Raw genomic sequence first — 11,727 nt, forward strand, 5'->3', positions numbered from 1 at the left:
CTTCCCATGGAAATGACAGTGGATATTGATGGAAGAAGAGACAGTCACCACTCCCCTCACCTCCCACTTGCACTTGGGCGACCGTTTAATAATCTTCCAGCGTCAGGCATTTTGGGAGTAAGGGAGATGGAGTGCTGGAAATAGTAAGATTTCATCGTTCAACAACAGGTGTACATTGGTTGTCCTTGGCAGATCTGATGTATAGTCACTTTCACCAACAGTTTTTTACCCACAGTGACAACTTCTCCGGTCTTCCACCTTGTCCCTCAGCCAAATCCTCTCTTTCATTCCCACCCTATGGCTCTTCCTCAGCTCTGAAACACTCCCCCAGATCCTCATCCAGAGCATGTTCCATCTTTCTAATTCTAGGAGAGCCAGCTCACATTGGATGTCTTCATCAACCTGGACTACACACATGGTGAGTGAAGGCAGAACAATGACAATTGAAAATGCAGGCCAATCTCCCACAGCTTCCTAGATGCAAAAAAATGTATCAGTGACCACTCTACAACATTCATTGTGGGAGGCTCAAAGTGACTATATTTTATTGCATTGCAAAGCAGCATGCCAAGGACTTAACCCAGCTCCATAACCATAGCAGGTGCCTCATCAACACATTATATATGGAGATTATGATGAAGCTCATATATATGCACAGTGTCTTAGGAGGCCTGGAACCTACTCCTAGGGTACATGCAAAATGTCAGAAGAGGAGTCAATGCAGCCCAGAAAGCCATATTATTGAGTGCCCACTGGATTCCAGGCTAATTCTAGGCATCAAGATGAATTGGAAGATGGCAGCCAGTTCCTACTCAGAAGGAAGGAAGGTAGGTAAAGAACCACCAAGGTTGGGGCAGATGTATTTATGATAGGAATACTAAAGAAGGGAAATGGCTGTGGGCTGGAGGAACTGAAGTTGGCTCCTTTAAGGAGAAGGCATTTGAGCTGTTCGTTGAAGTAGGAGTAGAATTTCAACAGATAAAAGTAAGAGTCAGGTATTCCAACCAAGAGGATGACTGAGGCACTCTGCTGGGTGTCACCCAGGAACATAACTTTATCCATTTGGCTACAAGGTCTGAGGGTCTTTGGAGGGTACATTATGTAGAGAAAGAAAAGGTTGAAAAAGGAAAATCTAAATATCACATTAAGGAGAACTTCCACATCAGGTCAAAGGGATGGTATTATTCTGTTTAGTAGTCCTTAAATGACTTGATCATATGTGTTGTCCTCCAGAGAGATTAATTTAAAAGTTCCAAGTAGGTTGAATGGAGGCAGACATGAAAGGCAAAAAGAAAGACCATGGGAAGCATACTATGGCCATCCCAGACTCTAATTTAAAACTGGTGTCCAAAGGACATGGAATTTATAGGTGACTTTACTACAACCAAAGAAGAAAAACAACAAAAAATAACAATATAATAATAATGTGTACACTATATAGAGAGAACAATAGAGGAACAGAAGCATAAACAATGATCAGTTGTCCAACCTAGATATTCTGTAAGAAATACAGTTGACCCTTGAACAACATGGAGGTTAGGGGCACCACCCTTCCATGCCATTGAAAATCTGCATATAACTTTCAACTCCCCCCAAACTTAACTACTGATAGCCTACTGTTGACCAGAAGTCTTACCAATAACATGAACAGTTGATTAACACATATTTTGTATGTTACATGCACTATATGCTGTATTCTTATAATAGTAAGCCAGAGAAAATAAAATATTAAGAAAACCATAAAGATGAGAAAATACATTTATAGGACTGTACTGTATGTATAAAAAAATTTCCATGTATAAATCTATCCATGCTGTTCAAGCCCATGTTGTTAGGGGTCAATTGTACTTCCTGGCAATTGGATGCCTTGGCCACCTAAGCACAAGGGACTGTGCTTGGGATCGCTTTCTTCAATTTTTCATGTGACATCCTTTTTAAAAATGCAGATTATTGCAGTAATAGAAAATTTAATCAGCTAGGGAAGAAAACAAGCCATGTTTCCTCTGACTGGCACGGATTACTAAGAGGTACCCATTCAGGTCTTAGTGATCTCAGTTGTTTATAATACATGCCAGAGGGACAGATGTTTGCACTTCTTGGAGTAAAGCTGCTGTATAAATCTTCAGTTTTGTTATTGCAGCAACCTGTAAAATTACAATAAATATTCCATTGCAATGGTGTTACATTATAGGCACGTAGAAGTTCCAAAAGAGCAGGCCTTGCATTGGAACACAATTTACGCACCACCAAAAAAAAAAAAAAAAAAAAAATGAAGTCGAGGACTCTTAAAAGTAGTCTTCAGATGTTTTAGAAGAAAGATCACTATAAAACTGAAAACAAGAAAATCAAAAGGCAAATTCATTCTTTCTATGTAGAAGTGAACATTTAGCAGATTATTACTGATCTCTCACTATACTGGAGTGCATGGCTTGATGTATGCAAAGGCCATGTGCAAGGAGCTGACAGTGGTGGCCAGACCCAAGATGTCATGTGCTGTGAGCAGCCAGCTCGCAACCTGACAGAGAATCTCTGACTGGGCCCGAGGGCTAGAGTTACATGGGACAAGACAGGGTTGTAGGACTTGGCAGGAGGGCTCATGGGGCAGGAGGATGGTGATGACTTATACTAAGAGGCACTAAATTAATGCCCTTTCCCTCACTCTGCTCTGGATCACTTCTAGAAACCCTGGTTCAAATAACTCTGCTGGGTTTAGATCGATCCCCCAAACCTTTAAGTGCAATTGTATTTCTTAAGGGCATTTTTAGCTGATTCTTTGGTTTTATTTTTAGTTTTTTTTTTTTAGTTATGATTTTTTGCAGGTATCTGCTTATGTTCAGGCAGGTATAGCCTGCCCACAGGAGTCTCTGAGTTTCCTGAGAGCAGAATTGGTTTCATTCCTGTTTCCATCACAGTACCCAGGACTGTTGGCTTGTGCCAGCAGATAGAGGACACTGTGGGAGACAGAAGTAACTTCTCCTGGGTACAGAGGACATGCATGAGAGAGGATATAGAGAATGTGGTGAGAAGAGGGAAATACTGGGCAATCCACCTCAATGGCCAGTGCTTGTCTTCAGTTCCTTTACCATCTACACCTCTCCACTTCTCCCAAAGGAGGGTTCTCACACTGAGAAAGGAGACCCAGTGCCTCCCAGAAGAAGGAAAGAGTGTGGGGAGGCTGCAAGGGGAAACCCTACTGTCCTCCAGAGCCCTTCAGTCTTGAAAGAACCACAGAGGAGCATGCTCAAGGGCATCCAAGCCGACTTCACTGTCCAGGTGCCAGTGGGGCTATCTTGAATGTCTAGGCAATCACAGGCTTTGCACACAGAAGTCTGGCTCTCCCACCATGCTCTCTTCTTGATCCCACTACATCCCCTCCTAGGTTTTACCATTACTGTTCCTGCTCTTTGAATAGTTATGAGAAACTATAGGTGTCTAGGGCTTCTTTCCTCTCTGTTCCCTACCTCTCATGTGGGGCTGACCTCAGACCACAGTCTCAGAGTGGTCATACCTGCTTTTTAGCACAGACTCAAAAATCTACTAGGGTCTCCTGTTAGTTGACCAAGCAATTAAGGGGATATCTGAGGGTTTTTCCCTACCCACCCCCACTAATTTTTAAAACTCGTGTCTGAACCCATCATTGGCCTTCCAGAAGAAATTTGCATTGTGCTTCTCTTGGTGAGATGGTCCCACTGCATCTCTTTCGACTGTGTTGCCTGAAATGGCAGGGCCACATTCCTGTTCCTCAGTGGTAGGTGGTGCTGGGATTGACAATCCTGCCTGGAGCTGTCCAGGGGGACTTCACTTTCCCCTGGCACTCAGCCTTGAGGTCTCCACCCCTGCACTTCTCTAGGAAAACATACACTCACTCCCTCCTGGTATTCCCATGGTCCCCACTCCCCTGTCCCCCTTTCTTCACCCTATTTTGTGCTTTCTCCTTCTTCCCTCATGTGTTGCTCTTCTTGAACCATGCTTCTCTCTCCTCTAGTCACAACACTGCTCATTTCCCCAATGGCCCACAATTTCCAAATGATTTAGCAAAATATTCATTTGCTTACTTGATTGTTGATTCTCCCCCACTAGACTGGAAAACCAATCAGGGAAGGTCCCTTGGCAGTTATTCCCAGAGCATAGCATGGTGCTGCCACAAACGAAATATTGGTTGAATAATATTGTTGAATAAATGAACGAATAAGTGAATGAACAAATGAATGAATGATAGTATCAGGGACACTGGATTACAGATGTTTCAGTTCCCCGCCCCTAGACAATGAGATCTTGTCTATAGGAGCCTGTTTATTACAGTGCTATACCTCCATTGCCCATAGAGGCTTGACATTTGTAATAAGTGTAAGTAGAATTGAGCAAAATCAAATCACAGGAAACAAATCAGGGCTTTGCAAGCATGACTGGATACCCAGGAGGCAGCCCTCACAGGCAGACTGGGTAAACATAAACTAATGTGGCAGGGATGTGCTCAGGAAGGCAGGGTAGGAGGCAGATTGAGAATTTTCATGCCAAAACAGTAGAATGGAACACAAGGAGAAATCCAACCTAGGAGTCAGGAAAGACAATGCCAGTCCTACTTTACTTTACTCTGGGTGTGACCTTGAGGAAATCACCTCTTATCTCTGGGTCTCAGTTTGCTCATTTGTAAAATAAGCAGGACAGACCAGATTACTTGGAAGGTTCCTGCCAGCTGAACATGACATGGAGCAAAGTTTGACATGAGAAAATAAATAGCAATTAAAAGGGCAGGTAACAAGCATCTGGCTTTGTCTGAGGCCTGTGTTCTGAAGTTGATTCACTCCAGGCTGTGTCACAGCTCCCCCATCATGCACACTCCTATACATGTGCATACCATATGCATACCATGCATACGCAAGGGACACACAAGCCCAGAGCCCATTGCCAGAGAAGAGTCAGGTGAAGAGGGGAGAGAGGGTGTATCCCAAGGACTCCCTCCCTGTATGATGTCACGTCCAGGGAGAGACTAAGGACCAGAAGGAGAAGAAGGCCCAACCTCTGGCAGTGTGGGCCCACTTCCACCCACAGCTTGCGGAAAACCCACTGCTCAGAGTCTTAGGCAGAGGTTCCAATTTGGCATTTTCTTCCTCCTCCCTCAAAGCAGGGCAGCCTTTCCCATAGCCACTAGCACAGTCTAATTTTCCTAAGGATGTAGAAGTGAGTAACATCTTCTTAATAAGGCCTTCCCTGCTCTAGGAAATCCTAGCATGAGAGACCTTCTCTAAGCCAGGGAGCAGCATTTGCAAGAAACACCAAATTCAATGGGGTAAAATCAAATCAGGGAGCCAGGTCAGGCATCACAGGCATGACTGGATGCCCAGGAGGCACCCTCTGTGTGACAGATAAACCAATAAGAGACAGATGTGCAGCTCTTGCGCTAAGGTTGGTTTTGACATTTTTAAATGACTATATTTTAAATAGTTATGTGCGTACCTATGGTAGGAGTTTCCATTTCCTTCTAGGCCTCCAAACTACAGTATTTACTCTCTGGCCCTTTTCAGAACTTTTGCCAGCCTCTGCCCTGAACAACCGCTGAGTGTCCCTGTCAATGGCAAAATTGGAACTCCGACTGTAGTGCTGGGAGCAGCCTTTAACTCTGGACACCACCTGAGAATGATGGTGATAGGACAGGGCAGTCACTGTCTGACCCACTGCTCCCATCTCCTTCATTCCCACTGCTTCCTCTCTTCCTAGCCACCTCCCAGGTCTCCAGAAGCTTCTCTTTTCTACCCTATTCTTTCTCACCCTTCCACACCTGACCCATAACACTTTATTTGGGAACTCCCAAGACACTTGACCACATGCTGTCTTGCATGATTTGCTTGTTTTATAAGGATTGCTTCTCGAGAGGGACTGGAAGCGTGAGAAGGCAGGGACCACATCCTGACGTGTGTTCTGGTATTCCCCAACCCCAGCACAATAAGGAGTGCTGGGCCTGGAGCAGCTGGTGAGTAGCCATGTGCTGCTGAAGTCCAAGTGCAGAGAATACTTGAACACCACCCAGGGTCACACTCCACTGTGCACAAGTCTGCCATTTCTGGAGGGCACTTGGAGCAAGGTGTCCCTGCTCCAAGAGAAACACTTTGTGCCGTCCACTCCAAGCCCAGAAGTGCTTCTATCATTAACACTAGAATCACTCAAAGGCCAGCTCTGTGAAAAGATTCCTCTAGGGCTGATACTCTGTTTCATTTTCCCCTCCAGGGAGTGTTTCAGGCAGGGAAAATCAAGGAGCTGGGTTTCTTAAAGCATGTGAAACTATTTGTTTTTTGAATCTGTCATTGCTTAGGGTTCAGGAAGCATATGGACAGGAGAAGAAACCAGCAAGTAGAGAAAAGGAAGGGGCCAGATGCTTTGTAATAGAGAAGCTGTCCTTCCACAAGAGCATGACGCAGAGTGCAGCCCTGCTCTCTGAGTTCTGGTTGCCAGAGCTGGTAGATTAGGAACTCAGTGCCGGTTTCCTGCAGTGGGAGCCAAGACACAACATCTGGATAAAAAGCCTGGCTGAAGCCACTTGATCTAATCTCCTCAGGAAGGTGGAGGCTATGGAAAGTCAATGACAGCATAAAAGAGGAGAGGGGGAGAGCATGAAGGGACCCTTATCTCAGATAGCCTGAGTAAGAGTTTTGACATTAAGGTTCCTTTTCATTCATCAATGTGAAGAGGCAAACGATGATAGCTGGAGTGAAGCAGCACAGCCTATTTCAGGAATCATGGCAACAGGTGGACTAGGAAGACAGAGATATTGAAACCATTGAACCGCCTGGTGGGTGCCCAGCCAGTACCCCAGGGCGGGTATCGGGGCACTGAAATCTGGGATGGGAGGCTGCAGCAGGCCACTCGGGTACCCGACACCCCCTCCAGCACTGCCCTGAGGGCCCCCCTTCATAACCCTGCCCTGTATCCCCTTCTTTCATGTAAACTACATAAACAGTCTATTTTCCTTCCCTCTCTCGCTTAGGATTTGTATTAGATGGAAGCCACTTACTGGACATTTCAATGAAGCAGTTGTTCTATTTGGACCAAAACCTATGAGCACCCAGACACATCTAAGACCTGCGTGTTGCTCTCTGAGCCTAAAAGAACTGACTTTCAGATAATGATGTCCCTTTTATCTTTAAAGGAGGGTGGAGCCTGAAGGGGGATCCAGTCCCAATCACCAGGTGTGTGCTGAACTATATGCATTAGCTTTAAAGACATACATTAGGGCTTGGAGGTGAGTCTGTGGAGTTGAGCTTTGGCAAGATGCCCTGCTTTTAGGCAGATTGTAAATTATAAATAAATAGTCTCTGTTCTTCTTTTGCTTCAGCATGTAATGAAAAACAACAGAGCCCTGCCTGCACAATTCTTCTGTTTCCGCCTCAGATTTGCTGTTAACAGTTCCTGACTGGAAATGACTCCAGGCAGTCACAGACACTGGCTTTTATTATCATGTCGGCGTCTTATTTAAATCCACAGTTCCCAGACATCAATTTAGCAAAGCCTCTCTCACCCCATGGGGATGTGGATGCACCCTCAGAGCCAAACATCAAGCTCCCTGTTGTTGTGGGGGAGGTGTGATTGTGGCCCACCCTGGTGTGGATGTAAGACAACGGGTCTTTAGATTATTTAGCAGCAAAAGCAAGAGAAGGAATCTGGAGCCCCCTGGAACGTAGTTAATCCCAGAGAGAAATTGCAGCCAGTGTTATACCTACTATGAACCACCCACCCAGTGAACAGAAAACCAAGAGTTTCTTTCTGAGTTGGGGATTGCTCAGCACAAGGCCACAATCTGTAGAAACTAGCCTCTGAAGTGGCCAGGCAAATCCTTCTTTCTGCCTCTGTCCACCAGAAAGGCTCTGCATTCTCTGTCACACCATGGTTGAGGGGGAGAGTTTAACATAGAGCAATCTTCCCTCCTTTACTCTTCTGTGACTTTCACACCAGGACTGCACTTCTGTGAACAGGCTTTATGTCTGTGAGAATCAGGCTTGTTTCACAGAGCTGTTGAGAGCCCTGTGAAGCAGGGCTTAAAGCCTGCAGACAAAGCAGAACTCCGAACTGCAGCCCCAAGAGGTGGCTGTGGGGCTGCGGGGGTCTGATCTTCCCTTGCCTTTTAGCTGCATACACACACACACACACACACACACACACACACGCACACGTGCTGGCAGTTGCATCTGATAGCACAGCATCAGGCAGTATGTCGGGAACAGCCTGAGACAAACAGAATTTGCTCCTCTGTGATGCACAGAGGGGTCCCAACAGAAAGAAGTTTACCATCAAATCATTACTTTTCCAAGTAATCCACCCCAGTCAAGGTGGTGTTTGCTCTGACTTCAAAAGCAGAAACAGCAAGTGACAGACTCCTTTTGAAAACTTCAAAAAACAGCAACAAAAAACAACTAACACTCGCCTCAGCCACATACATTTTATTTCCTGGGATAGAAATAAAGAGAATGAATTATCAAAAGTCTTTCTTCAACATCATTAAAATGCTTTTCAAAGAAAATTACAAGAATTGTTTAAGGCGCACAGAGAAAGTCAGTCTTGCCTTTCTTCCAGAACATTCCTTGCCCTAGACGCAAAACACCGATACCAGATCCCAGAAAACAGAGAGGCTTACAGACAACAGGAACCAGAACAGCCATAACCAGGGTCTCTGGCTCTAATAGAATTATCACAGAAAAACATCACAATAACTCCCTCTTCCATAAATACAGCATTTCTGGAAAATGTATCCAAAATATCTCCATCTGAACTACAGTACAAAAATCCACTCACCAGCCATAAAAATAATATTTTCCCCTATACACAAATAAAATCATATGTAAAGCAAATTTGGAACACATGGAGGGGGTTACAAAATCCCTTGGGATCTTGGCTATTTAAAGTCATTTTTTGTTTGGGTTATCCCTCTGCTGGGTATAGGGAACTGGCTACAAATACATCCATTTCGTAGTGCTCACCATTTCAACAGCTCCTGCGTCATGGAATGTGGTACTTTTTAAAAATAGGCGACCCTTGGTGTCATGGAAAGAAGAGGAAAAATGGGGGATCAAGGGAGGGAGGGAAGGAGAGAAGTCTAAAGAGGGACAGACTTCAAGGTGGGCTTGAAATACTCCGTGGTATAAAGTCAGTACCCCGGCTCAGGAGGTCTCTGCTATCCCCACCCCACTACCACCACTCTGCCGGGGCTCCCCCTTACAAATCCGTTTCCCGACTCGTGTCCAGGCAGAGGGCATAGAGGGATCGCCGCAAGTCCACATTGCTTTTGGCCTTGAGGTTACACTTCTCCAGGGGGCAGCTGCCCCTTCGGGCTCCGTCTGCATTCTCCAGGGACACTCCAGCCTTGCACAGGGACCCCTTGCTCCAGCTGGTCTTCCGAGGGCCTCCGCTGTCCAGCCCTGTCCCCTGGCTCTGGCTGCCCTGCTCTTCCTTCAGAGCGGCCTGCTCCTCGTGGTCCGTCTCCCGGTGGTAGAAGTAGTTGAAGTTGGAGACAATGACGGGCACAGGCAGGGCGATGGTGAGGACCCCGGCGATGGCACACAGCGAGCCCACGATCTTGCCCCCCACAGTGACAGGCCTCATGTCCCCATAGCCTACCGTGGTCATTGTGACGACTGCCCACCAGAAGGCGTCCGGGATGCTGGAAAAGTGGGTCTCCTGGTTGTCAGCCTCTGCGAAGTAGACGGCACTGGAGAAGAGGATGACCCCGATGAAGAGGAAGAAGATGAGCAGGCCCAGCTCCCTCATGGAGGCCTGCAAGGTCTTGCCCAGGATCTGCAGCCCCTTGGAGTGGCGGGAGAGCTTGAAGATGCGGAACACCCGGACCAGGCGGATCACTCTGAGGATGGCCAGGGACATGGCCTGCTGCCCATTCTGGCCACCCCCTCCCCCGCCTGGCTGTTGCTCGGCCAGCTCGGTGCCCAGGGTGATGAAGTAGGGGAAGATGGCCACCACGTCAATGATGTTCATGATGTTCCGAGAGAACTCCGCCTTGCTGGGGCAGGCGAAGAAGCGCACGAGCAGCTCGAAGGTGAACCAGATGACGCACGTGGTCTCTACGATGAAGAAGGGGTCAGCCAGGGTCCGCGGCAGGAGAGGCGCCACCGTGGGGCCCGAGGCGGGCGCCAGGGCCGCGCTGCCGTTGGTCCCCCGGGCGGGCCCGGGGGGGTGGGGGGGCCCCGGGGGATGGCGCAGCAGCTCGCGCTCGTCCCGGAACTCGGGCAAGGTCTCCAAGCAGAAGGTGATGATGGAGATGAGAATGACCAAGACCGAGACGATCGCGATGGCCCTGGCGGACCCGGAGCTTTCCGGGTACTCGAAGATAAGCCACACCTGTCGCTGGAACTCGTTGCGGGGCAGCGGCTTCTCCTCCTCCTTGATGAAGCCCTCGTCCTCGCGGAAGCGCTCCAGGGCCTCGTCCCCCAGCTGGTAGAAGCGGATCTCATCGGCGAACACGTCCAGCGAGACGTTGACCGGCCTCCGCAGGCGGCCCCCGGACTGGTAGTAGTAGAGGATGCCGTCGAAGCTGGGCCGGTTGCGGTCGAAGAAGTACTCGTTCCGCAGGGGGTCGAAGTAGCGCAGGCGCTTGGCCGGGTCCCCCAGGAGGGTGTCGGGGAACTGCGCCAGGGTGCCCAGCTGCGTCTCGAAGCGCAGCCCGGAGATGTTGATGAGGACGCGCTGGTGGTGAAAGGACCCCGAGCCCGGGCCCGGCACCTGGTCCTCCGCCAGGCCCAGGGCGGGGTCGCCGTCTCCCTCCTTGTCCTCCGGGGGCAGCCGTCGAGGCAGAGGCAGCGCTGGCAGAGGCCGCGCTCCGGGGTCCGCTCCCCTCGGCGGGCCGCGCTCCCTGGGCTCCCGCTCCTTGGGGCCGGCGCCGCGCGCAGCCGTCGGGGGGCACTGGAGCTCCCCCCCTACGGCCTGGCCACAGCCTGCCCGGGCCTCACCTCCTCCCCTGACGGTCATGGCCCCGCCGTTCTCCAGGGGCACCAGGGCGAGCTCCATGGCCGGGGGGCAGGGGGCATGCTGCGCCCCCACTGACCGGCGTCCGAGCCCCCGCTCGCGCCCGGCTGGGCGCCTTGCGTGGCTCAGGCTCTTCTCCAGCCGTCGGCCGGCCTCCCTGCGGGGCGGGCTGGGGCTGCTGGCGCGATCCCCGGCTCGGCCCTGACGTCAGGAAGCTGCTGCCCTGCTCGCTGCCTCGCTCTCCGCTCTCCGTTCCGGCAGCCCGTTACCAGGCAGCCAAAAGCCTCCTTCCAGCAGATGCAACCTTCAGCCGCCCCTCTCTGGCTGCGGGGCGGCGCTCGGCCTCGGCCTCCACCCAGCGCGGCTCTCCCGCCTCTTCCCTACCCCGCCCCGTCCCCTCCCCTCCCCTCCTCCTTCCCCCGCGTCCCCTCCTGGGTCTCCAGCAGCGGGTGTCTCCCCGGAGGGAGGGCACGGCTGGGGCCTGGGGCGACTGGGGGGGGGGGTGTGGCGGAGAAGGGAGCAGCCTGGAGGTGGGGGGAGGGAGGGGGGGAGTGAGAGGCTGAAGGAACAGGTTGTACCGACAGCGCCAAAACTCCCAGGGCAACCAGATGAGAATAGCTGTGGATTTCAGTTCACCTGGGAACCCGCTGAACGCCAAGTGGACTCCAGGGGAAATGAACTGCCTTGGGTTGGACGGATGAGACATGAAATAACAGCCCTTTTACAATCCTCCTTTGGAGGAGTAACTAACCATTCCATCTT

General features: G+C 49.9%; 1 protein-coding gene and 1 long non-coding RNA gene across 11 annotated transcripts in view; one reads left to right on the top strand and one right to left on the bottom strand.

Annotated features, from left to right (window-relative positions):
- Window positions 1–1,261, top strand: part of LOC144297373 (uncharacterized) — an 81,485-nt gene extending 80,224 nt beyond the window's left edge. Inside the window, exon 4 of the long non-coding RNA XR_013364408.1 lies at window positions 370–1,261. This is a non-coding gene — a long non-coding RNA (uncharacterized LOC144297373). The remainder of the gene's footprint in view (window positions 1–369) is intronic.
- Window positions 1–11,303, bottom strand: part of KCNA5 (potassium voltage-gated channel subfamily A member 5) — a 43,651-nt gene extending 32,348 nt beyond the window's left edge. For 6 of the 10 annotated variants that reach the window (XR_013364402.1, XR_013364401.1, XR_013364403.1 and 3 more), the window contains exon 1: window positions 9,209–11,302. Coding sequence is in view for 1 of the 10 variants with exons in the window: in XM_077871356.1 (XP_077727482.1) it covers window positions 9,209–11,007 (1,799 nt within the window). In the remaining 9 variants the exon portion in view is untranslated. Of the gene's footprint in view, window positions 1–9,208 lie in introns of all 10 variants that reach the window. The other 4 variants (XR_013364399.1, XR_013364398.1, XR_013364406.1 and 1 more) reach the window with 1 other exon arrangement.
- Window positions 11,304–11,727: the final 424 nt, after the last annotated feature.

The sequence above is a fragment of the Canis aureus genome, chromosome 25, assembly GCF_053574225.1.
Source record: "Canis aureus isolate CA01 chromosome 25, VMU_Caureus_v.1.0, whole genome shotgun sequence".
Classification (NCBI taxonomy): Eukaryota; Metazoa; Chordata; class Mammalia; order Carnivora; family Canidae; genus Canis; species Canis aureus.